The 25105-nt window shown below is 38.8% G+C and overlaps 1 protein-coding gene across 3 annotated transcripts in view; it reads left to right on the forward strand.

Annotated features, from left to right (window-relative positions):
- The window catches only part of MIPOL1 (mirror-image polydactyly 1), a 203110-nt gene that overhangs the window by 172025 nt on the left and 5980 nt on the right, over positions 1–25105 (forward strand). For all 3 annotated transcript variants that reach the window (XM_076345061.1, XM_076345060.1, XM_076345062.1), the window contains exon 12: positions 5404–5634. In XM_076345061.1, the coding sequence (XP_076201176.1) occupies positions 5404–5634 (231 nt within the window). The remainder of the gene's footprint in view (positions 1–5403; positions 5635–25105) is intronic.

Raw genomic sequence — 25105 nt, forward strand, 5'->3', positions numbered from 1 at the left:
GCACTCTGTGAATGCTTAGGCTAGAATATGCTAATACAGCCAATTCCCTGTCAAAACATGACAGGAATATTTTACGGCAAGCTTGGTTCTAGGAATAGCATGTAGTCTAGTAAAACTGTGAAAAATATCCACAATAGTTGCTGTTGTATTGAAAACACAGTCCTCTAATTTATGGAAGAAATTTGAGAGCCTGTGAATGTGTGTCTTGCAATTAACACAGGTACACTGTGGAACCGTGAAGATGTGTAATTAATGTTAACACGTATCAAGTAATATTCAGGATTAAAGCATAAAATCTACAGTAGTCTCTTCTGTAAACTCAGGTGCACTATATCTGAGAGTTGATGTATGTGTGAAAAAAGCTAATGCTAAGTTACCATCTTCCAGGCTCTAATTAATCAGTTAGAGATAACAGAGACCCCAGCTCTAGGTGCGTCATGTGCTCAGGAAATTCAGGTGCATTTCTTAGCTACAAGCTATTAACTGTGGCTCTGTGGATCTAGCTGAAGAGGATAGTACCACAGCTGAAAAATCTCAAAAACGTCTCCTTCTACTCATCAGTATCATGTATGTTTGGCTCTGTTTCAACCAAACATTATTAATCCAGAAACTATTTTTGTGGGGGTCCTGAACCATTTGATGGTGTGGTGAATGTGAGGAATGATAGGTGATGCTGCCTGTCGCGTGCGTATCGCTATCACGTGAGGCTGTGCTATCTGAGCAATTTGCCCAGTGGCTGCATGAAGTGAACTGGAGACATTTGATTACTGTGCAATTCCGTAAATGAAGGGTTTGTAATGGAGGTATGGTTTCCGATTATTTCTTGTTGAGAGCATGTCTCAGCAGTCCTTCAACTTCAAGAAAGACTCAGATGATTAAATCACATGCCCCATGTCCTTACTACCTCTCCCAAGCTAGTCACAGGGGAACGGTGTGGGCACTGCAATGGTCCTGGAGAGTGAAAATGAGGCTCAAAAGAAAATGTTTGCTGCTTGGCTTCATCAGAAGACCGTCTGGGTTTAGTTTTGTCCTAAATTCAGACTGTGCTGCATCTAATTTAGCTCTTTCAACAGTGATGGGTCTCTTTTCAGTAGTGAATCTCAGAGCACCTTGCAAAGGTAGTATTGTGATTGCTCTTTTTTAAAGATGAAGAGACTGAGGCCCAAGGAGGAAAAATGTGTTTGCTAGTGGCCTTTAATTTGTATTTGTTGAAATGTGGAAGTTCTAAGATGGATGATAGTCAGTTCAAGCTTTCACTGTAGATAATGAACCTGTGCTTGAATCATCTAGTGTCCAGACTGTTTGGACCCTTTTACAGGTCGCAGGTTTCTCTAGATCGTTTCAGGAGAGAAGGCTGAAACTCAACCTACTGCTCACTGTGGATCCATATTCACATGTAATTGAGTTTGGATGGTATGGACGTGCATGATCAGTGCCAATCTGTCAACATGTTATCCTGTAAAATCCTGAGGTTATATCACCAACCACCACAGAGAAGAAGATCAGTGGTGGGCTCTGTTCAACAAGTGCTTATCGTTGGGTTTGGTGAGAGAATATAAAATAAAGAGGATGCCTGAGCTCATCCTAGGCTAAGAATGCGTGGGTACACCACACACGAGAGCGCGACACTCTGTGATGGACTGTGACAGTGCAAAGAACATACTCTGCGTTATGCGTGACGTGCTACTGTTAAAACATGGTCTGCGGCCTGTGCACCACAGAGTCTAACACAGCTGCTACCTTCGGTTAAATTGGTGAGAGATGTTTGGGTGGTTGTACTGAAGAGAAAACACAGTCCTCTTAGCTCGTGTAATTGGAGATGAAGGAAGGCTAGTAAAATATTTGTCTATGGTAGGGCAATGCCATCTAGTTACCAGTCTACCAGCTGTCAGGCTCCTGACTCACATGTAATGCAAACTTGACCATTTTATATCCTCCACTTTACAGCAAAATGTCAAAGTCCTTCTAGGTGTTATGGGCTTTTTTTTTAATATTGTCTTATTGCGGTGTTTCCTAAGAGCACCTTTGAGGTAGTATTTTCAAGGTATCAGTGCTGCCTGGCCCTTGAGTGCACTCAGCGCTATGAAGGGACCCTCTTCAAAGCCATCCTGAGTGCAGGCTGAGGTCTGAGAGGTCTCCAGAACTTGAGTGTCAGAAACATTTGTGGTGAAAACCAAGGTCAGACCTACATGCCTTTGGGAACATTGGATATGTTTATCACTGGGGTGGGGGAGGAGGGAGGGGACGGATAGGGAATGTTTGGTTTTTGCTGGGGTTTTTTTCTTCCTTTAGGTGGAAGGTTTCTCTATGTTGTTCAGTAATTGCTTCAGGTGGAAAATCATTTCCCACCTTGCAGCAAAAGTATGCCTGGCAACGAGAGAAGTGTTATAAGAGCAGCACTTCATACAGTTGATTTTCAGCCAAAGTCAAGTCCCTCCGGGAGCAGTTACAACTGGTGAAATTTTTTAGCAAGCTTGAAGCTACTCTTGACTTTGGGGGATGAGGAAACCTCTTGCTCTCTGCAGGAGCTGCATAAGTGACATCATCACATGTCACTTTTTCTTCTGCCTGGACACAGTTAAGGTGGGCCCTTGAAGCTCTCAGATCCAAGCTGGAGCAAGAAAGAGGCCGTGCTGCCATAGTAAAGCAAAAGGCTTACTATAAATAACATGTGAATTACTTAAATCAAGGAACTGTTTGAATGCTTCTGTGACCCATTCTTCAGCCCTAGAACTCCCATTTGTTTTTGATTTATAGCATCAATATTCTTTGCAGAAATAATCTTCGGGACTTTAATGAAGGAATTTCAAATTAGTAAGTATCAAAAGGGACTAAATGAAAGTATTTTAGCAAAGCACATATTGATGGAAATCTGGCAATTGCATGCTTTTGGAAAAAAAAAAGTTTAAAAGATCTATCAGCCACAGTGCCTTTATCTGGAGGAATCACACTGGCTACAAAATATAGACATATCAGAATCTATTGATCACTCTGATGCAATCATTATGAGTTAAAACATGTAATAGTGTATTGCTAGTGTATTGTTCATGGCCAGTCTTTGAGGAGCCCAGTTGTAGCCACACAGGGCCAGTATTTTTAGAATCTAAATAAATGCCTATATTTTTCATATGTTCTGGAAAAAAAGCCCTCAGCTGGTGTGAACAAGTTAGAATATTTAGGCTATCCTCTTTTTTTTTTTAACCAGGGACTCATATATTCACTGAACAGTTGAGCTTCTGATCTGGTTTTTTTTTTCTTTAATCTTGTGCCAGGTGTTTAAGAAGCGGGCAGCAGTGGTATTTTCGGTAACCTGCTTTCAGCATTATTTGCATACCTTTGTGTTTTTCCATGGTGATCAATGCTTGACCATAGTGGAACTTCAGTCAGTAAATTTTATGTGCAACTGTTAAAGTAATTTTATTTTTAATGAGTCTGTTCTAGGGATTTTAATGTCCCTTTATAAATATTTATATTTTCAGTATGTCTTCATTTAATTGAAAAGGTTCTTCACATCATTTTCAGACAACCTCAGGTAGTAGGCGTAATGACATATCAACACTCTGACCTTTTAGCTTCTGGATTTCTATTAGTTCATCCACATTTTGCTTGTTCATGTATATTATATTTTAGTTTGTATATGATTTTCCTCTATGGGCTGTCGGAATGAAGGGTGTTTTCCATACAAACACCTTAATAAACTGGAAAGGAAGAAAATATGCTATTGCATACTAGCAGCTGTCATGCAGACTGTGTCTTGAATATTGTAATCAGTGTGCACTGCTACTAGAAATCCACACTGAAATAATGTTTGATATTTTCCTGGTCATCAGTCAGAGGGATCGTCTCGAGTCAGATTCATCAATACAGCAAGAGCTTCTGATATTCATGAAGTTGTTTTGAAATTACTTCAATTATGTATCTAAAAACACTGCTCATCATGATATCCTGTTGCCATCACTTTTGTTATAAATGTCTTCCATGAATTTCTTCTACTGCCAGTGTCATTTTCCACTGGTGTAAAATTCACCAATGAATTATGGCTATGAAGAGATGGGAAGCAATTGTTGCTAATTCCATGGAGAGCTTGCTGGTGCAGGCTCCTCCCCTAGTAATCAGCTATTAATGTGATTTCTACCATTGCACCTTAATAACTCAAGCAGCTGGCTACCTACTGATTCCTTGGGAAATAATTCCACAGCAAACAGGCTTCGTTGAGAATTTTTTACCTGATGCACCATCTTCTTCTTTATTCTCCTTTTTTCACTTTCTTCTCATTATTTATAGGTAACCTGTCTGTCTAATATCCTTCTTTTTGCTTATTTTCCATAGCTATTGTTAGCTGATCCAGGCGTATTTATTTCTTTTAGCCTTAAGACCCTATTCAATTTCATTTTTAATTTCTGATCTCCCTTTGATTTGTCCAGAACTTTCTGGCACGCAAATACAAAGCATGTAGTACTGTATTCTGCTTTGTACAATGAAAGAGTATTATTTTTGTGCTCTATGATTTGGTATCTCTATGAATGTACCTCAAAATCATGTATAAAACTGAATGGGTTGAATATACATTCATGGCACTTCAGTGTGAAATAGATGGTAAACATGTCTACTTTTTGCCTGAGTGAAGCCAAAACAGTCATTCAGAAAGGACCTTGCAAGAAATTATGGTGAGGACATTATAGATATTAAAATATCCTGTGATAAAACCCTGATGCTGAAAGGTTACCTATCTCTGTCTACTGCAGAGAGGCTATTTAAGACACAGTATACGCTAGTACAGGTGTTAGTAGCTTATTTAAACTAGCATCAAGAAATATTTTAAGTTTCCTCTCACAAAAATACTTACCAAAGATCTTCAGAATTGGTTAGCATGTGCAAATCATTCATATTTCTAAGTAATCCTGCTGATTTAATGATTTTAATTTTTGCATTGTAGCCTTTTTATTCCTTTCATTATATTGAAAAATCTGCAGTATTGCAATAAACCCCCTGTAGCTGGTGACTCTGCTTGCTAAAAGAGCCCTGTGCAACACGAGTTAATAACACGTCAGTAACTTACACCGATTAATTCAACTTCATGTAAATCACACTAACAACTTTTTGCTGCAGCTCAAAGGTGATCAGGAAGATGCTACAGCTGAAAAATACTGCCTTTTAAGTTTATATTGGGTAGGTTTTTGACTTCTTAAAATTCTGATAGTTGTTACATACTTCTAGAAGAGCCTCGTGGCAACAGGATGTTCTTTTTGTTACCTGTCACTTTTGAGATAAAACTTGTTTTGGTATTAGTGCATGTGGATCCATATATGATAATATTAAAAATATTAATTCAACTGAGTGTAGTATTCTTGCAGCTCAGCCTTAGACTGAAACTTAGTAATGTGTATGATTTTGTTTTCCCAGCCTATACAAATCTTTGTCTGAAGGAATGAGTCTGAAGGACCAGCTTAACTGTACTTTCGGTACTTCTGAAGGTGGGCTGCAAGGCAGGGGGGATGTTGTGACCCTTACCTATCGCCAGATTGAAGATCTGGCAGCTCAGCTGCAGCAAGCTCGGTCAGAGCAAAAGGACACAGAGCTGAAGCTCCAGAAAGCCCTGGAGGCTTCACGGGAGGCCAATGAAAAAGTTCAGAAGTAAGTCACTTGCCTTCTTTCAAGAAAAATTGCGGTTGGAAACCAAATGAAACATTGTTTCTTCTGGTATTTTGTCTATGACTGAAAGTGCGGCAGTACTCAGAAAAGGTCCTCTAAAATTATTCCTTCTCTGTCAGCCGTTCAGCTCGTTACCTACTCGGTGTGAAGCCGATCATTTTAACAGTTTTATAGTATTATGCAAGTCAGTGTGCCTGTCATTGCTGTTATGGAAACTGCTTTCTACATGTGCAAGGCACAGAGGAAGTGTTTCCGTCTCCTATGAATGGTTTTCACTGTCTTTTTACCCGTGGCAATCCTATGGCAACAGAGTATTTGCCTTTATAATTGCATGGTAGAATATTAAAGTTCTCATTTTTGGTCTGTTATGCATCTGGCAGGTTTCATGCCACAGTACATGCTGATGGGGTTGTTTAGGGGTGGCTTCAAAATCTCACTGAAATCAACAGGAAGTCTCTGAGTCGGTGAACAGAGATTGTATTCTCTTTCCCATCATAAGATTCCCTGTTAAAAGGTTACTGAACTCCAAAACCTGAAGTTCATCTCTACTGAAGTCCATATTGTCATGTTTGTTACTACTGGCACATAAGCCTTTGAAAGTCTGATTGCAGGGACATAGGCGAACATGTAGGCAGAGCCTCTTCACAGTCTGGCACCTCTCATCTCTACATTACATTCATCAGCTGCAAAATACCCTTCTCTCACCCTTCCAAGGTGGTCGGTGCTGAACTGATGCAAATTTTTCTGTCTGTCCATATTTGTCTTCAACTTTAACATCTGCAGCATATTTCCAGAGTAGCCAGAAATTGGCGTATAATATATTGCAAGGACCTAACAAGAGTTCTTCCTGTTTAACAAAACACATGCTGAGTTCTCCTATTAAAAAAATAAAGAAATTATGTTTTTATATTGTTAATTTATTTGTAACTACATAAAATAAGATAGGTATATATATGAAAATACATATTCTCAGTCATCTTTTAAAAACATCCAGTGGTTGTTCGAGAATCATTCAAATCTTTATTCTGAACACTTAGATATATTTGAAACTTCAGCAGATGCACGCTTGATAAAAATAAACCTACGAAAAATAATTACAGCATGTTAAAGAGAATATTGGCTAAACCTTTCTGTACATTGTTTAAAGTTGTTATTTCATTTCATTTTATTTCTAAATATTTACTAACCATAAATATTTAAGTGAAGGTTGGTTTTTGGTTTTGTGTTTTTTTAGTGAAACAGTCTTGTTTAATCCTGTGTAACCAGGGTGGCTAGAGTAGAAGTGCAGCCACAACCTGAATTAAAGTGGTGGTGATGCACTGCTATAGCGAAAAGAATTTACACAATTTAACATGCTCAACTACTTGGGAAAATTTTGGTCAGGTTAGTTTTCATTATTGCTAAGATCAGACCACTGAGCCTATAGCAAAATTAAACAATTGGGTGAAGTCTTTTGATGACAATAGCATGCCCTTTTTACCAAGAAACTGTGGAAATGCTCTGTGCGTCTTCCCAGCACCCGGAGTCATCCACCCCCATCTTATAATTCAACCTGCAAACAGATTAAGCAGCTGAGTTTGTGGAAAGTGTGTTTACTTTGAGCTAAGAACCCTTGTGTGACACTATAGAGATTCCTCTGACACCTCTGGGAGAGCTACACAGACAGTTCGTACTCATCAGCAGGGAAACCGGGCTGAGAATTCCCAATTTCTTTGTAACCTCAACCGCTTCATACAAATCAGTGTTTGGCAATTAGGCAGGAACTCATTTGTTAGCTTAGCTTTTTATTTCGAAGATGTAGGATGTTCTACATTTCAAAAAGGAACTGACAATTTATAAACCGGTCAACAGAAAGGCTTCTTGGTATTAATTACAGTAGTCTTAATTAGCACTGTCTTAAGAGGATGCTTATTGTAATTTAAAATGTAACACTACGATTCATAGCCTAAACAGGGTTCTAAAACATCTGTTTTCTTGACTTCTTTTAAATGCTCAAGTAAAATTGAATTCTGACATACGAGGGAAGTATTTTTAGCGGTTATATAAAGTAGTTTCTCAGTATTATTCAGTAAAATATCTGAATAATGTAGCAACAGTTAAAAATCAGAAGAGGAAAATAATTATGAGCTTCATTAAGAAAGAACATAATTAGAATAATTAAAATAATGTTGAAAAAGGATGTACTTTGTATCTTCAAACCATGTTATTTACTGGTGTTCACTATGCCTTTGCTAATCTGTCCTCTGGCAACACTAAAGAATTTTTTAATATTCTTAAAAACTTCAGTGTTTGCATTCAGCATCATATGCAGAGCTTGAAATAGAGATGTAATTTCTCCACGGCATTGCCATCATGTCAGCCATTTCTGCACCCACCTGCAATTGTTGCTTTCTAAACGTGAGATCCAAGTCAGAATAGTTTTCCTGTGCTTTCTGTCATGAGACAAAGCATCTAAAAAATTTCTGGATCTTATCCCACATGAACAGCAGCTGTGAACCAGAAGGGGGATATACTGGAATCTGCTTATAGTGAACTTGGATATAGTAAAATTCTGTTTATACTGAAGTAGGGTGAACATCTCACATCGGCTCACTGCAGTGTGAGATATAAATTGCAACTGTGTGCTCTTGCCTGCGAAGACGATTTGTGGTGTGAAACAGAAAATGTTGATGCTCAGAGAGTGACCACACAGATTTAGCAGAATTTGTTTGAATCTGGTTTGATTTTGAAACATTAACAAGATGCAGATTAGACTTTTAAGAGAGCACTATTCTAGTTTATAAAGCAAATACACGTTTTAACTGTGTGGTGTATGTAAATAAATACATGTATGCGCACACATAGCAGTATGTATTTATTCAATAGGAAATTATGATGATCTGCGCTATACTTAATATTTTTAACCTATACTCTGTAGAATGGCCATGACTATAATTTTCTATATTTAATTAATGTTTCTAATTCATGGTTACAAACAAAGAATTAGGACAGCGGCGCAGAATTCACCAGGAGTGTTGGCATAGCGCCACAGGCCCCCTGCAAGTTTGTCCTGCCAGAGAAGCCAGGAGCCAGCTGGTGCAGCCCCAGCAGGGAAATGGGACTGACCTGGAGAAGGTGGCTGGAAAAGCCTGTGAATTAATTAATGCCTCCGCCAGCAGAGGAAGCAAGACATTTTAAAACTGTCCTTCCTGCTGGAACCTCTGGGATTGAGGAGTGGCTACCGATGTCAGTGAGATCAGAGGAGGTTATAATGTAACACCAAATCAATATTAGCCAATTATCAGTAAAGGTGGAGGCCACTTTTGATGTGTTTTTTCCAGGAAATGTTCTATTTTTCTGCAACAGCTTTGCAGCTGGAGTGAATTTTAATGTAATTTTTCTACTGAGGGCTTCTATTTTTTCTCACAATTTAATGACTCTAGCTCAGTAAAGCATAGCTCTCTGAGTGTGAGCACAGTCACCCTTGCACACTCACATAGCTGTGTAAGGTGGCAGCGGAGAGTGCGCATGTAGAATTTCTATGTAATCCTCTAAAAGTAAACACCAATCCACAAAGTAATGGTGCGATGCTAATATATACAGGTATGAAAATAAGCATAAATGGTGAGAAATATGCTGCTTGTGCACTTTGTCGAGGTAGTTCTTACTATGAACAAAGCAAATATATGTAATGAAAAACAGAAATTCTTACTTCATTCATCCTTATTAAAGGATGCTTTATTCATGCTTATTAAAGACACCTTCTTTTTTGATTTTGGGTTTTTTTTCTTTTAAGGAGGAAGTCAGGAGAGTTACAGATTTGTATAAAATACTTCAGTGGATTGAATACAAAAGAAAACTAAGCAATCTTCTTAATAAGCAGGTAGTTTTATCAAAGGAAATTACTATCTCTCATAAAAGAAATACTACCTTTAATAACATTTGCTTTACCTCTTAAGGTGTGATTTTTTGGCCACCTAACTTTCATTGTTACTGGAACACACCCTTTTTTTGAGTAGTCGTGGATTACCCTCCAGCATTTCTGAACACGCTTTCTCTGCTTTCGTAGTCGCTCACTTAGTTTTGTTCCTTAGCTGATGCTGATAAGTGAGTCGATCGATGACACAACAAAAACAAACTGTTCTTACCAGCATTCGACAAAGTTGAAAAGAAAACAAAACTGGAAAAAAATAAGGAGCAAGCATTTATGAAGTGGTTAGAGTCCCCCTCTTCTGCAAGTAAAACTAATCTGCCTTCCGAGTACCGGAGCTGTGTGTGTTTCACATCAACGTCCAAGACGTTCTCCAGTGCTGGCTGGAGGGTCTAATCCTTCCCAGAATGATCCGAGCAGTGCAGTTCAAGAACAAGAATGAATATTTGAATAATCACACCACAATGTGAGGTGACCCTCCGACAGGGGACTGACCAGATACACATATGGATTTTGGGAAGACGCTCTGATGCTCTTTTTTAACACAGCTGTGAGAAGAATGTGGCTAAGACCCAGTAGTCTTTCTGGAGTATAGCTGGCAAAGGAAACCATGAGGAGAAGAGAATTTAACACATGGGTGTAAGAGAGTCCGCTTCATTGATGCGATCTGAGGGGAATGTCTAATGACTGGAAGAATCAAACTTGGCAATGAAAACACAAAGCTCTTTTCATCAATTCAAACGCAGACTCTAAAGCTGCAGATGGTTACCTCCAGCCTTGCCTATTCAGGGCAGGGTTGTATAAAATGGCACTTTGGTGAATACTAATAGATGAAAACAAAGATTTAATAACATAAAGATGTGGTGTTCATTTTTAAATGAGGATACAGGTCAGTGTCTCAGAAAAGAGTGAAATAAGTATCTTTATGTATGGGTCTAAAGTCTCTGGAGATTTTTAACTGCAAACATGATATCTTTAGTGCACAGATTGTATTCAGTACAACACAGCTATGCAGGGAACAGGCTAAAAGCAAGATTTCTGAATTATTATACTAATTGAGCCCCTTTGCAAAATGCAAATGTTGTTAACTAGTTATCTCCCTTTTAAAATCATACCTACATATATTTAGTTGAAGTATACATTGTAGCTTGTATGCTTTCAGTCACTCCTTGTAGATAAGAATGGAGCTAGTTAATTAGACATTGCAGGCAGAAGCACTGCACAAAAGAAACAAGTTTTACATTCACCGGGACTTAAAGCTGTTTGTTTTGGAGGAACCACAAAATGTCAGATAACTCGACTGGCTTTGTTTAAAATTTTAGAGACACATCTCTAATTTTCATATTTCAAAACAATAAATACAATTTAATGTCTTACTTTATTAAGATGTTACATTTAGATGTTCAGACTTCCCTATTAAAACTAGACTGCTTTTTTTATTACTTACAAAACCGTATTCTGGTGAATGTCAGATCAACACGTTAACTACTGGAGGCTAGGAGTACAGCTTCATAGATACTAATAGTTTCACTGATTTGTGTCAGTAAATAATTTAGCAGATGTCAAAAGTGATTTTGCTTTTAATGAAAGCCACTGTGCTGCCTGCTGCTGTGAAGTTCTGCTGGCATTCAATAGTTGGTAATCTTTTAATATCAGATAGGGGATAATTTAATTGGTGCTGGCATTTTCAAATGCAAAGTAAGTTCTGGTGACTTGTTGAAGAATGTAGATGTAGAGCTAGTTTCTTAGTTACAGCAAATTGGCTTAGCTCTGTCGCACTGAGTTGCGTTCATTTCTCCCAGTTAAGGATATGACCTGTAGTTTACTGACAAACAGATGCTGGTGGGTACATTCAAAATACAAGCGAGTGAGGGCAAAGTGCTAAGAATCTTTTACTTGCTACAGCAAGCCACGGAAGTCAATGGTTTTGAGAGTTTGTACGGAAGGAAATGGGGAGCCGAGGAAGACAACTCTTGTAGCAGTCTAAGATACCAAAGAAGATTAGCAATAGTTCTGGACTTTCAGAACTGGATCAAAAGTTATTAAAGGAGATTCAACATGGAAAAAACTGCTTGATGAGTACTAATGTGTTGGCTGCCTCATGCAATGATTAAAAGCAGATTATAAGCTCCATGGGGCCCATAAGAGATACACAGTCTCCACAGGCGGGGTTTTATGGTGTTTAGGAAACCCACACTAGCCAGATGGAAGATTCCCAGACACGCAAAACTACCGCATATCCCAAAGAATTCTGCAGAGTGCAGCAGAGCTGATGCAAAGTTTCCTTGGCGTGCAAGACGTGAATAGGAACATGAGAAAGTCTAAAACACAAAATCTAGTAACAATCACATCATATCATATATGAAAATATTACCATTAACTAGGGTAGCAATAACAGGCAGCGTGAATTTATTTGGTTTAGGGGCAACGGGCTTGGAAGTAGCCTGCTTTAGGAATTTAGTGAGGAATTAAGACTAATTGAAATGTGTGAAGAAAGTCATGTGTGATCTAACTGAAAGCAGTACATAGTAGGGTCAGAATTTATTTAGATACTTAGAATTCTGTGCTAACGCCAGTGACTCCTCTCAGAAAAATTCCCCTCAGACTGCATTAATATGCATGGTGAAATGATAAATTAGAGAGTCTTGTAGAAATACCTGTTTGTTGTAATAAAAGACTTGAGTAAGCCAGTGAGGTTATATGCAGCCTCAGAGAAATTCAACATATAGAGTGAAATCAGTTTTCTGGGTCTGGAGGAAATAAAATATTGAACTAGTATTCAAATCTAAGGTGAGCTGAACAAAGTCAGTCACTGGTGGCATATTCTCTGCACTGTTGTAGGTATATCGTGTTTCTATATCACTAGGCAGATCCTGTTTCCTTTGGTAAGGCTAACTTACTATTCATGCTGTACAAAAGGAAATATATCACTTTTGCAAAGCTGTAATGAAATGTATTTTCCACATTGGATTATATATTATCTTTATCGGATGACATTTCACTTACCAATTTTTGAATTGCATACTCCATGTTACAGTCCAGGTAAAATTTGCAGGCTGTGATGGAGGGAGTGCCTGATAACTTAGTACCACTAATAATGATAACTTCCCAGCCCAAAGAAGAGAGGACTTGGGTTAGCATAAGCAGAAAAATTCTGACTGAAAAAATACAATCGACTTTTTGTCTTTTCTGCCTGATTCCTTGGAGACCCAAATGGAGAAGCACGTGCTGAACCAGAGTGATGCACGCTGGTTGCACCGAGATCCGCGCAGAGCAGCGTGACCTCAGATGTTTTCGTTCAAAATCTTCCTTGGCATCTGTGCACCCCCACCTCAGTTTTCTAAGTGGTTGTTTGGGTACTCCTCTGGGGTGTGACAGAATGGAGCTGAGTTTCCTCCTCCATCTGAGGAGATCCTGGTTCAAATTTCCTGTATCAAATCTCCTGTATCTCAGAGGGATGTTTCAGCCACTCAGGTTTGGTCCGGATGCTCTCTATTCCTTGCCTTGAAGTAGTACCACATAGCAGAAAGTAATGCGGACTTCTCGGATCAGAGAGCAGTGAGTAGGCTACTCACCTCTGAGAAGTGAGACCTGGTTCTGACACTTTCCTTTAGGGCTTTTTCTCAGTTTTATCCGATGCCTGTTGAACATAAATACACAGCCAGTATCCGAACACCCATGTCCCATTTTCCAGGTGAGTGCCCTCAGTCACCACCCACAGAATCACACCTTCAGGTCTAATAACATTTCAGATGTTTCTTCTGTAGAAATCCATTACTTCAGAAAGAGAAGTAGAGAAGACTCTTCAGCCCTGGAGTGTACAGCTCTCCTGAGAAGTGGCAGATATGGGTTAAACCCAAGTTTTCCTTAGCTTGGCTGAAAGCTCTAGCTGATAGTATAGTTTTTTATACTCGTTTTAAAAAGGAGGAGTGGTAGCACTGCTGTTATCTTTGTCACCTTAAAAGAAACAAGTGGCCTCAGGTTAGTTTTAGAGAAGGGCAGCTTGAGGACCTCTGGACAGCTTGGAGCAAGACACTTAAACTGAGGGCCTGAGATTTTTAAAAAAAAAAGAACAAAAAACCCTATTTAGCTAGTTTAGGAGCCAACCCTTCTCCTGAAACTAGTTGTTGCAAATCCCATCCCAAGGTGCTGCCATGCTCTCTGTGCAGTCTGGAGGAGGAATGCACCAGTGCAGAGCACACATGGAGCTGCAGATCCCATTCTCAATACCAGAGTCCTGACAGACAGATCTGGTGATGTTCAGAATTACTGCAGCTGAGACCCTTTGTAGTACTAATGATTCATAATATCTTTTGACGTCTCATTTTCATTTGAAGGTGGCCCTTAATAGAGCAGTTTGTGGTATCAGTACCAAAAGTCTTATACAGTTATAATGTGTGATATTGCCAGAGCAGATTATGGGCTATCATTCTCATGGCTATTTTGGCTGTCATAAATTGTAGTGAGGCCTTTAGCATCTGACAGTTTATGATCAATGCCAGGATTATGTTCAGTGGTGTGCTTAACAGAATGAAGACAAAAAATCCCAACCAAAGGGAATGACAGGTAAGCCTTTCCTGCATTCCTTGCACACCCGAGATATCCATTGACTGCAGGGAGTTTTACATGGATGAAGAATGCAAAACTGAGCATACAGTCTAAGTCAAGTATTTATTTTCTTTGTGTAGCTATGGTTTACATTTACTTAACCTCTGTAAATTGTGGATTGCAGTGCAGATATTGTTTTCTTAAAGTATGGGTAGTTACAATATAAACACAAATATTTATCATCATTTGAATATTTATCATCTCAGCCTTTCACGAAAATATAAGCAGTGCTGAAACTTCGTTCTCTCAAACACTAAAATGTATTCTATGAAAGTCAAATGTTTTCAGAGTCAACATAATCACAGCATCCCAGTTTTTGACCTGTGTGTTCATTTACAGTTTGCTTATAGCTGCTTCACAGAGATGGAAGTTTGTAGATTACAACATGGTTTTATTGATTTATCAGTAGCAAAATACACTAAGTATACTCAGTAAACTGGATCGGCTAGCTCTTGGGCTTGTATTGTATAATATCAGCTTGTTGTGGAATACTTCAGAACAAAATCAGAATGTTGGCATAGTTAACATCAATGGTGTAAACCAGACTTGCAAAGACTAATATTTAGTAAGACCAATAACACAAACAAATTAGATTTTGAAGTTGTTTGCCCAATAGGAAGAAGCGTGCTGACACAGTATTTGTAAGCTTATAGTTAACCATTCTATGACAAATTATTAAATAACTTTGAAAAGTAGATTGAGTGCTCCTTGAAGAAAAGCAAGAAAACTTTTTCTGACTTGCTTTTTTTTCCAAGACAATAAAACGAGTGTCACAGCAGATAATAATTTACTTTAATGTTTTATATCCAAATAAAATAAGTCCATGGCATTTACATTGCCGTTACTAAATAGTATTTGGTTTGTTTGCAAGAGTCATTTATTTGTGGCTTGGCTGAAGGAATAAAAATAAATTTGCGGTTCTTTCTGTTAATACTCATACTGTTTCTTAACATATGCAAAAGATTGAATACTGTAAATGTATGCGCAGAAGCTCAACAAGAAACCCCAGACTTTCTGAAGCTTCTGAATTACGTATCTTTTAGAGAATTGCTGGAACAGTTCTTTACAGCAACAAATAGAAATAACTGACTAGGCCAGCAAGGCATTTAATTTTAAGCAAACTTGAAATCATTTAAATTTTTCCACTGCTTAAAATTAAGTGTACCTTTACTGAAGCAGGGGCTAGTTCTCCAAGGAAAAAATTACAGTTCATGTTTCTAATCTAATACTGACTCATTAATTAATAGCCAGATTTTTCTGTAAGGCTTTTAATTTTTTAAACAATATTTTGTAGAAAGGCAGCATCAATTGTGTTTATAGGTATGAGAGCTAACAACAGCTTTAACCCCATCATTGCCACTATTTTATTGGCAAGTTGCTTTCCCGTTCTACATTTTTGCTGTATGTGATGTGGGTATAAGGATATATAGATCTAAACACTGAGTTGTTGGAAGGCGTAAATCTTTAGGACCAAATTTATCATTTCGCCTTCAGATTATCAAATTTTTGCCCATAGAAAGTATCAGAATTCAGCCTTTGAGTGGAAGACATTGCAGGTATTGGAGACGTATAATAAAATTACTATATTTAGCACTTTATTCTGTGCCTCATAATATACCCATCTCTATCACCTCAATCTTTTATTTGGAAAGATAATCATATAAATTATTTGAAGGATGTAACAGATGAACATCTACATCTGATAAAAGGGATATCCTAAGTGGTGAACTCAACACAAAAGATGTTTCACAGATCTCCGATTTTAAACACTGAGAAAATGCTCTATGCTTTTGAAGAATTTCATGAATCTTGATGTAAAGCCAGATATTTATGCTTTCATTAGTAGAGATTAAAAGGTTTTTCTCCTACAATCAGTCCCATTTACGTCAGCCAGGCAGAATTGCCATCAAGCCCAGAGCCTGCAAGCTCACTAGTTCAGAAGAATTAAAGCTGTCCTCAAAATGAGCTGAAGGTCCACTGCTTCTGTCCTGTGTCAGCCTTGCTTGGGAATTTGCTCACCTCCCAGGAGCAGGAGGAGAAGCTCATTCCCAGTTGGATGGCAGGAACATGGAGCAAAATAGGCCCAGAAGGCCAGTGGAAAAAAAAATGTCATGTGAATTGTCTTGCTCGAATGGTGCAGAGGACAGTTGGAGACAGTCTGTCTGCCGGCTACTGGAAAAAGGTTACTGAAGCTTAGAAGTGGGAAGGCTTGTTTTTACCTTAATGGCCTTAAATGGCTGATGACTTAGTAAAAAGCCTATGAAGTATTTTAAGGAGCACTACGCATGTGTAGAAGACACGTTGGTCTGTGATGCTAAGTCTCAACTGGTATTTTAAAAGCCCATTTTTTGTATGTAAATGCACAGTTAGGCATCTTTTCTGGTTTTATCCCTGCATAGGGGACCCCGTTGCAACATCACCGTAATAGACAAGCTTCATGCTCATAACATCTAGCTATAATATATTGCAAACATTAAGAGGAGGAGAGGATGTTTCACCCATGGATTTTTTGTTAGTCTACTACTGAGGGAAGACTGCTCTTATTTTTTCTAGAAATACTTTTCAGAAGCATGACTAAGTGTGAGTCGCCCTGAAACCAGAAGTCTGTGGGCACCACTGGATCACACCAGAGGGGGGGGGGAGTTCACCTACCAGTCTGAGCCCGTTACGAAGGACTTTTCACAAGTGGGAGCTTAATTAAATACTTTCCTCTTACACCCAAACCCATTTCCATTGTTACTTGATCTCTCAGTGATATCGTAGAAGCCGTTCCAGCTTGGGCCATATCCCATCAGTTATGCCAGGAAGGCAAATCTATTGAAATACATCAAACGTATGTAAAAACGATTATTTTTAATGTAAAGTGGAGGGATTTGATGGTGGTTTATAGGAAGGAATTTTCTCTCCGCAAGCTCCAGATTACTCTTGGTCAGGAGGGTGGGAGCTGTCTAGAGCCAGCAAGTCTGCATCAGGTTTTGTAAAATACTTGTGGAATCAAGAAAAAAGCTCATGTTGTCTTTATTGTTTATGATATCAAGAGGAGTCTGCCAAAGTTGTGCTTTGATGGGATGTACTTGGGAAACAGCCTGAGTAGTACCTCAGTATTTGCGATTTTACAAACTCATTGTAAACAAGACTTGACCAGAACATGCCCAAAAGGGGTGGAACTGGCTTGGAATAGGCAGCTGAGAGGTTCAGACCTGGCCTTACAAGGAAGGCTTGTTTGAAACATGCAGAAAGGTGTAATGCGGTGGTTTCAGACTGATACTTTTAAAGTTTAGAGTCTCTTAGTAACCCCATTCTCTACAGATCCTTAAATGCATATCAATCTGCTGGTCCTGCATTTTATGAGGAATCCTGTCTAACTGTTTCTTTTGGGCAGGTTTGAAATAATACTTGTTTTAGATAATGTATTTTTGACATTGCTTTTAAATATTCCTGAAGAGGGATTTAGAATAAAACAAAATCCTCTAAAAAGTAGCTCCTTTTTCCATCTCCTGAAATACATCTCAGCTGGATATAGAATAAGAGAACTGGCTAGTTGTTACCAGTTGACATGGTCCAGAGCACGGATTGAGAAGCTGAGAGATGGGCTCTGTATCCAACAGTTTTAGGCTATAATTCTGCAGGTATTTATGCCTACACTTTTTTTTTTGTGCGCATGAGGAACCCAGTCCAGCTCAAGACTACTTATACGTAAAATTAAACATGACAAAAAGTTTGTGGGTCTTTTCAGTTTTCTTGATTGGTTGAGCTTCAGCAAGTCATTTCACTTCCCTGCACCCTGTTTTGCCCCTTGCAGTATACACATAATGCAAAATAGACCTGATGTCTGCCTTTTGAACACTTTACATAAAAGTTCTGACCATCCCTCCATGTTATGAGCATTCAAAGCAAAGAATATTTGCTTTTCTGAGGTAGTATTGCTCTCAAGAAGAAGGTGGGAAACAGTTCAGAGACAGAATAAGCTTGCCTGTGATTCATGGCGTTCTAATGATACCAAACATCATTACCAACGGGCAGGACTAGTGTTCATCAGGAGTTGATAGGAAGTAATATTTTGCCCTCTTCAAATGAATAAATACTGTGACAAAATACTTTCTATAGGGAAGATATATTAGCGTAAGGTAAAACTGCTAGCTTTTCCTGAGCAGATGACAGAGACTTCCAGGAAGTATTTGGCAAGAAAATCCGGGAGACCCTTGCCTATTCATATCAGCACAAAGTTTGTGGAAATGCTGTCACTGTAAGGAGTAGGCTTCGATGTCAAGATTTCACCTAAAAAAGAGACCAGCTGTGACCCCAAATGAGTGGAAACAGTTACTGTCAGTGCTAAAAGTAATTCAGGCTTATGTAAGGAGGTATATAAAAGGTTTTTCTTGCACAAATAGAAGTAGTAAACTGCATAAAATTTGCATATAAACTGTTAGCCTCAAGCTGGAGTAATTAGGTGGAATTCTGTGATCTGATTAAATAATCCGGTCGGTATCATTTGGCCATCATATGCCAATATATCCTCTATTTCAATTACTGTTAATTTTTTAGCTCTTTCATATCAGTCCCATGCTCAGATATGAATGGTCCGTCCAATAGTAAGAGTCTCTGCCTGGTCTAAATGATAAGCATGTTGTAGATCTCAATTTACTGAAACACAGATGAAGTTATAGCATAGTGGTTTCAGGGTTTATTTTTCTTTCTCATAAGCTCATTTATTTTAGGCAATCAGTATATGTGGTCCTGAGAAAGCATTTGAAAGCAAAGGAGCAATACCTTTCACGAGGTGGCATTAAATCCAGCATAGGTGCAAAGTCCTGATTCTGTATTATCCTGTACTGTGTAGCAATCTACATCAATGCAAAGTAGGGTGAAATGCTGTCAAAATAGACCAACTGTGTTTACCGCTCACTTTTCCTGCTGCTAGTGGTGGCACAAGGTGAATAGTAATGGTGAGCTAGCTCATGATCTTCCAAACAGAAGGTAGAGAGCAAACAATTTGACAAGATTAGTTATTGTGGACCACAGATAAAGGCTTAATATTTTAGCCAAGGCCTGTGTAAGCCAGGTTTATTTTGAAATACGTCTGCTGTCAGGAGCCCAACTGGCTGTATTTACTTCTAAGTTTAATCATATACAGAATTACTCTTTTGGGTTGAGAAGACGCTGAAAGGGATTTAATAGGAATGCTTGTTTTGTGACAGTGCTTTTCAGAGGCAGAATGGTTTGCCCTGCCAAATTTAAGGCCTGTAAGTTTAATGGAACATACTTTCTGGAGTGACGTTACAAACAGTGTTGGGCAGGCAGGAATTGGTGGCGGTGCCTGGAGTGATTAGATTCAACACTGTGGTCTACCACAGTTTAGAGCTCACTGATGCTGCTAAATCAGTCTCTAAGACTTGTGTTTTAAGACCAGAAAGGACCATTAATACCGGTCAGTCCAGCCACCTGTCTAACACAGGGCACCGAATTTTACTCAGTAATTCCTGCATCAGGTTCAAAACCACTGCTGAACTCCAGCGTATCGTTTAGAAAGACGCCCAGTCTCCAATCCAAAAGATGCAGAGGGAATTTGTTAAGCAGAGAGAGGCAGCCTGGTGCATCTGAACCACGTGTAGTCTTTACCATTGTGATGATTTATGAAGGAATTGTTACAGACTGGTGTATGACCGTTAAATGCAACTGGCAATGTTTTTTAGTGAGTCGATCAAAAATTATTATTGTTCAAAAGGCAGGCTTTTGAGGTGGCAAAAATAATACCTGAATTGAAGAATAAGAGTAATTAAAGATTCACTGAACCACCCAGAGGTAAGAGGGCAATGCCTCTGTAGCGTGGTAGATAGTCCACTCACTGCGAGGTCATACCCTTACATTCCAGGCTCTTATCCAGTGAATATTTAAGCATTTTATTCAGTCGGACCAGTCTCAACATTTGAAACTGAGAACAAGCCACCCCAGCACCCAGTGTTAGCGCAGTGCTGCTCCCTTGAGAAGGAAGCAGCCGGAGTCCAGTTCCCCCGTACAGATAATAGAGCTGAACCAGTTTCCTCCAGCCTCTTGAGTAAATGATCCTATCCAAGTGACCGGTTTCTGGGCGAGACTAGTATCACGGCAGCCTCTCTTCTCTGTGTCATTTGTTTCCTTGACTTTTACAGAAAATGCCTGAAAACAAGTACTCCATTTAGGATTTGATGAAATATATCCAAGAGGAAGACTGAAGGAAAGGAGAGGAAAAGGAAAGGAAAGGAAAGGAAAGGATTTTTGTATTCTGAGATGAAATTAAGTGAATTTGTTTGTATGACCACTCACCGAACAGCCAGTTATTCACTGAGCTCTACTGCTAAACTGCGTGTAATGCTTTTGTCCGATGCATTTTATTTACCTAATATATTTTCAAATGCTTGGTTTCTAAAGGGAATTAGTGTTAGCAAAACACATTCCACAAGAAGCCAGAAATCACGGAAGTAAGGCCATCTTCATAGCCTGAGCCTAATCTTATCTACTGGAAAGATAACCAAGGGTTATAGTTTAGGTTTATAAACCTTTATATAGCATTTCAAAATCCAGGAGGGTTTTGTTTTTATCGCTTAACTCCTCCATCTGCAGGTAGAAGCTATTGTTTTCTGCTAGTCTATATATTGCTTTGCAGATTAGGACATAGGCTACTTGAAGGATGCCCTTTTCTATCAGTTGGGTATCCATTTTGACTATTTCTGGGGCATGATGCCATGGAAGATTACTCTGTGACTGTATAACTCTGTCATATTCAGAACTTGTGGATAAAGGCCACTGCTCTCCTTTGGGATGAGTTCCTTTGGCCAGAGATGGAGCAGTGTGGGAGGATGTACTGATCTATGTGGATTTATGCAGTTGCAGAGTTTTTACTGATCCCAAGCTGCAGTGTAGAGCTAGACTTCTTCAGCAGAATACGTGAAAGAGTAGAGCAAGCCAAAAATGCGCATAAGAGTCAGCACTAGAGACCGGTACATAACATTTTTGCAACTATACTATTGCAAAATTATACGTACAGCTTCTGGGCTCCTGGAACAAACTTCTCTGTCAGTAAGGATTTTAAGTCTGCTTTATGGAGACTGATTCTAAAACCAAAATGATTTATACTCAAGGGAGTAAAGCTCTGTAAGGCTTTGCTAAAAATCAAGCAGATTGTCAGACAGTTCAGGAGCTACATCAGAACACTCCGTATAACAACATGCATTCCATACAGGCATTTTGTCAGATGTATGCATAGGTGATAAGAGAAGACAATTTGAAATCACTGGAAGGGGAGTTGAGAATGGTTGAGAATTTGTGTTGGGGAAGACACACCTAGCAACGTTCTTGTTTAGGTAGCATTCCTCTGAAGATGAGGACCTTCTTAAAGCTTAGTAACGCTTTTAGAAGTACGTATTCGAACTGGTAATACCATAGCATCAAGCCCCTCAAGGAGGTATTTTTATTTCTGTATTAAAACACAGATTCACCTGATTTATTCCAAATTTGTATTGAGGAAGAATCAAGCCACTGCAATTCAAGACTCTTCACAATGATACGTCTTTTGCTAACTTAAAAATAATGATGGACCTGATGTCCCTTTCCTAATTTGTGGGGGTTTTTTTATTTTTCCGTTTCATGGAAGCACTGAGATGAGCTTTAAAGAAGTAGGTAGTGTAGGTAAAGAATATTTCTAGTTATCATCTTTGTGCTTTTCATGGATGCAAATTCTATCTATCCCGAAAAACACAGGACTTTTTTTACTTTGGGTGTGTGCAAGTCAGTATAAATAAAACCAAAGTTGTACCTATCCATCTGAATACATAGTTTGTTCCTGTATTTTATATGCCATTTTGTACTCATTTTGCATGCACACATACAGTAATTGTGTAGAGAATGCTGAAGTGGCATTTGCTGAGAGAATTTATTTGTTAAGGGACAGATTTTCTAGAATTATTTAAGTACCAAGAAGTAGCGAAGGTCACCTACTGGGATTTTCCAAAATCTCTAAGCAAGAAATTGAAATCTGTGAGAGTGAGGAGTGAGACCTTAAGAGGCTTTGTTGAACATTCCTAAACATGTCTGTCTGTCCTTGCACATTTGGACCTTCAGCACTGCAGCTGAGTTGCCCACCATATCATTCTTCTGTCTGACCTAAAACACCAGCTGAAATACTTTCTTCTTGAATGACATGTTTGGTTGCTTCATGAAATGCAGATTCAGTGAGATTCTTTCTTACATCTCAGGAGAAGACAGTGTCATATTGTACATTTAATTTATACTATGAGGACTGTTTCCTTTACAAGCAAAAAGACAAATGTCATTTGTTAAATCTGTGTCTTAGTACATGGTCAAACATAGTCAGTATTGCTTTCAGTTAAGTAAAATACGGTGAGATTATATTGGCAGATACATCATGATTGCACAAAGTAATGAAAGTTGCTTTCTTCAGGTCAGTGTCTTCCGTATTTTGAATAAAACTCTGCAAACAGAGTATTTGAGACTTTTAGGGTAGTTCCCACCACCTCCCATTCGTCTGTTTAGATATTTAAGTTACCTTTGATCTTGAGGTATAACACTATTCCTTCAGTTTACCGCAGATAAAAATGCTCAGCCTCCAAAAGGAGCTGCCTGCAGCATCCCGCCAGGCTGGGTACAGAGCCTTATTGACAAGGGGTGATTCTGCCACCCTCGCCCCTTGCAGGTAGTACCTCATTGACACGAACGGCCTTGTTAGCTGCCTTTTATTACTCACAAAGAAAAATGTTGCCTAGTGTGAGTCGGGATGGCAGAGTTGGGCCCTTGGCGAACAAAGAGTCCAGGATTATCGTTCCGAAAAGCCCCCTGAGGCCTGTATCAAGAGTTATTAACCACTGATTCAGCCCATAGCATTATTTTGTAGGCTTAAGTGGGATTTCAGTGGTATATTGGGTCTTGTGTCTGTGTAGGGGTGAATTTTGCCCTCTGTTATTTTATCTTATAAATAGCTGTTACAGTTTCTCTTTTACATTATTGTTTAAATCTCTTTCAAAGGTATGGTTTCTTAATCCTCTGCAGCTTTTTTTTTTCTTTCTTCTAATAAAGAATAAATAAATTTGCAAATCCACACATGGCTGAAACAAAAGGCAAATAAGCCCTGCACAGTTTGTATTTGGTGCGGGATACCTCATTTTGATGATTTCAGTCATCATTCATTTGAAAAGCAGAAGCTATGATTGTTAAGCCTCATTATTTTCAATGAAGCCTGACAGTTTCAAGGTTAAACAGAAGACAGCTACTTTCATCCCAGTGGTATTTCTCTTCAAACATGGGAAGCTCTTCGCTAACTTGTCTGCTCTGGTGTGCAGTGTCATTGCTTGGTCACAGAGTGGTGCACATCTAAGCCCGATTGCAGGACAGTGTGTAAGCAGTGACCTCCAACCTGTGTCTCCCCAAATGAAACCTCAATTCTTGAAGTCATTTTTCCCCTACTTGTATAAGCCACGTAGTATTTCTTTTTAGCTGAACAGTGATTTAAATAAGCTATTTTTTACTAGTATTTTTTACTACTTTTCTGCTGTCTCCCAGAAAACAATTTGCAGCCCAAACCTTCTGTTTGTCCAGACAGTTTGAAATGTTTCTCCTGTGCTTTATGTCTCTGAAGCACATTAGAGAGAGTGCTAGTGTGAGAGAGAAAGAGACCTCCAGTGATAGTTAAAGTGGCTGAGAAAACTGCAATGCTTCTGAACATACATGCTGTTAAAAGTGAGGACTGATCTGCCATTGCTTTCTGAAATTGCACAGGGACTAACTGATTTAACAGGGAAACTTCTCGGAAAGAGAGGCTGAGGAAACTATGACCTATCAGTAGCTGAGTTAAAACCCTTAGAACCCAGAAACCATTGATTTATCCACTGTGAGAAAACTTTCAGGGGCAAATACCTTGTGAAAGCTCTGACTTTATACTTGCATGGACTGACTGCACTGAGTTTTGACTGTGTGGGTGCTGCCTCCATAAAGACGAAGAAGTGCAGTAGATGTATGTTACAAAAACAGGAAAAATGCACTAGTTTTGGTTAAAAAGGAAAAGCGATACATGGAAAACTGAAGGGAGAGGAGTAGCTAAGCAGTAGTTTTTCACCTGTGCTTTCACTGCTTTAGAGTCCCTGTGCAACAGCTAGAGACAGCTGAACTTTCCACATACATTTCCTGGTGTCTGATAATTACATTAGGGTGGTGAATTCTTAATCTCATTTCAGGAATTAAGTCACCTGGTGAGTACAATGAAAGGTGTAGCTTCATGGTGCTTGGTGGTTCCTGGAAAACAGGAGTCTTTCAATACGTACCATGTGCGTTAGTCATGACTTGTGGCAATAAATCCAAGACGTGTTAACTAGTTTTCCTGCACTGAAGTTCCTAATGCATCCATGAGGTAAAATGAATTTTGCAGTTTTGATAAAGCTGTGTTATTTTTATTTCCTATCTGCATTGCTCATGTTGTATAATATATTAAAAAAAAACCCTGTCTTTTCAGATAAGAAAAAATGATCAACTTTGCAACAGTGAATACAGCTATTTGAACCTGCAACTCTTTTTATCCGTTACGGAAGTTGTGTGTATAATATGCTGGACATGGCTCTAAAAGTGTTCTACTACACACAGTAGTAGTCTGCTTTTATATAGTTAGTTTATTTGTGGGAGAGCTTTCATTGAAGGATTCCATAAAGTACAGATAAATTGGAGAAATAGCTTGAATGCATGATTACTGGAGTGCTGAAGATAAATGCGTGCAAATGGAAAACCCTGAACAAACTTAGCCCTTTGCATTTGCCTACATACTTTAACAAAAGGAAAGAACAAATTAAGCCAGTGAGATGCTGGACATGCTTATAACCTGTGCCTTAAAACTAAGAGAGGATTAGGTGGCTCTCTGTCCCACTTCTTTAGACTGTTAATTTTTCTGTAGTTGTG

Source organism: Aptenodytes patagonicus, chromosome 7, assembly GCF_965638725.1.
Source record: "Aptenodytes patagonicus chromosome 7, bAptPat1.pri.cur, whole genome shotgun sequence".
Lineage (NCBI taxonomy): Eukaryota > Metazoa > Chordata > Aves > Sphenisciformes > Spheniscidae > Aptenodytes > Aptenodytes patagonicus.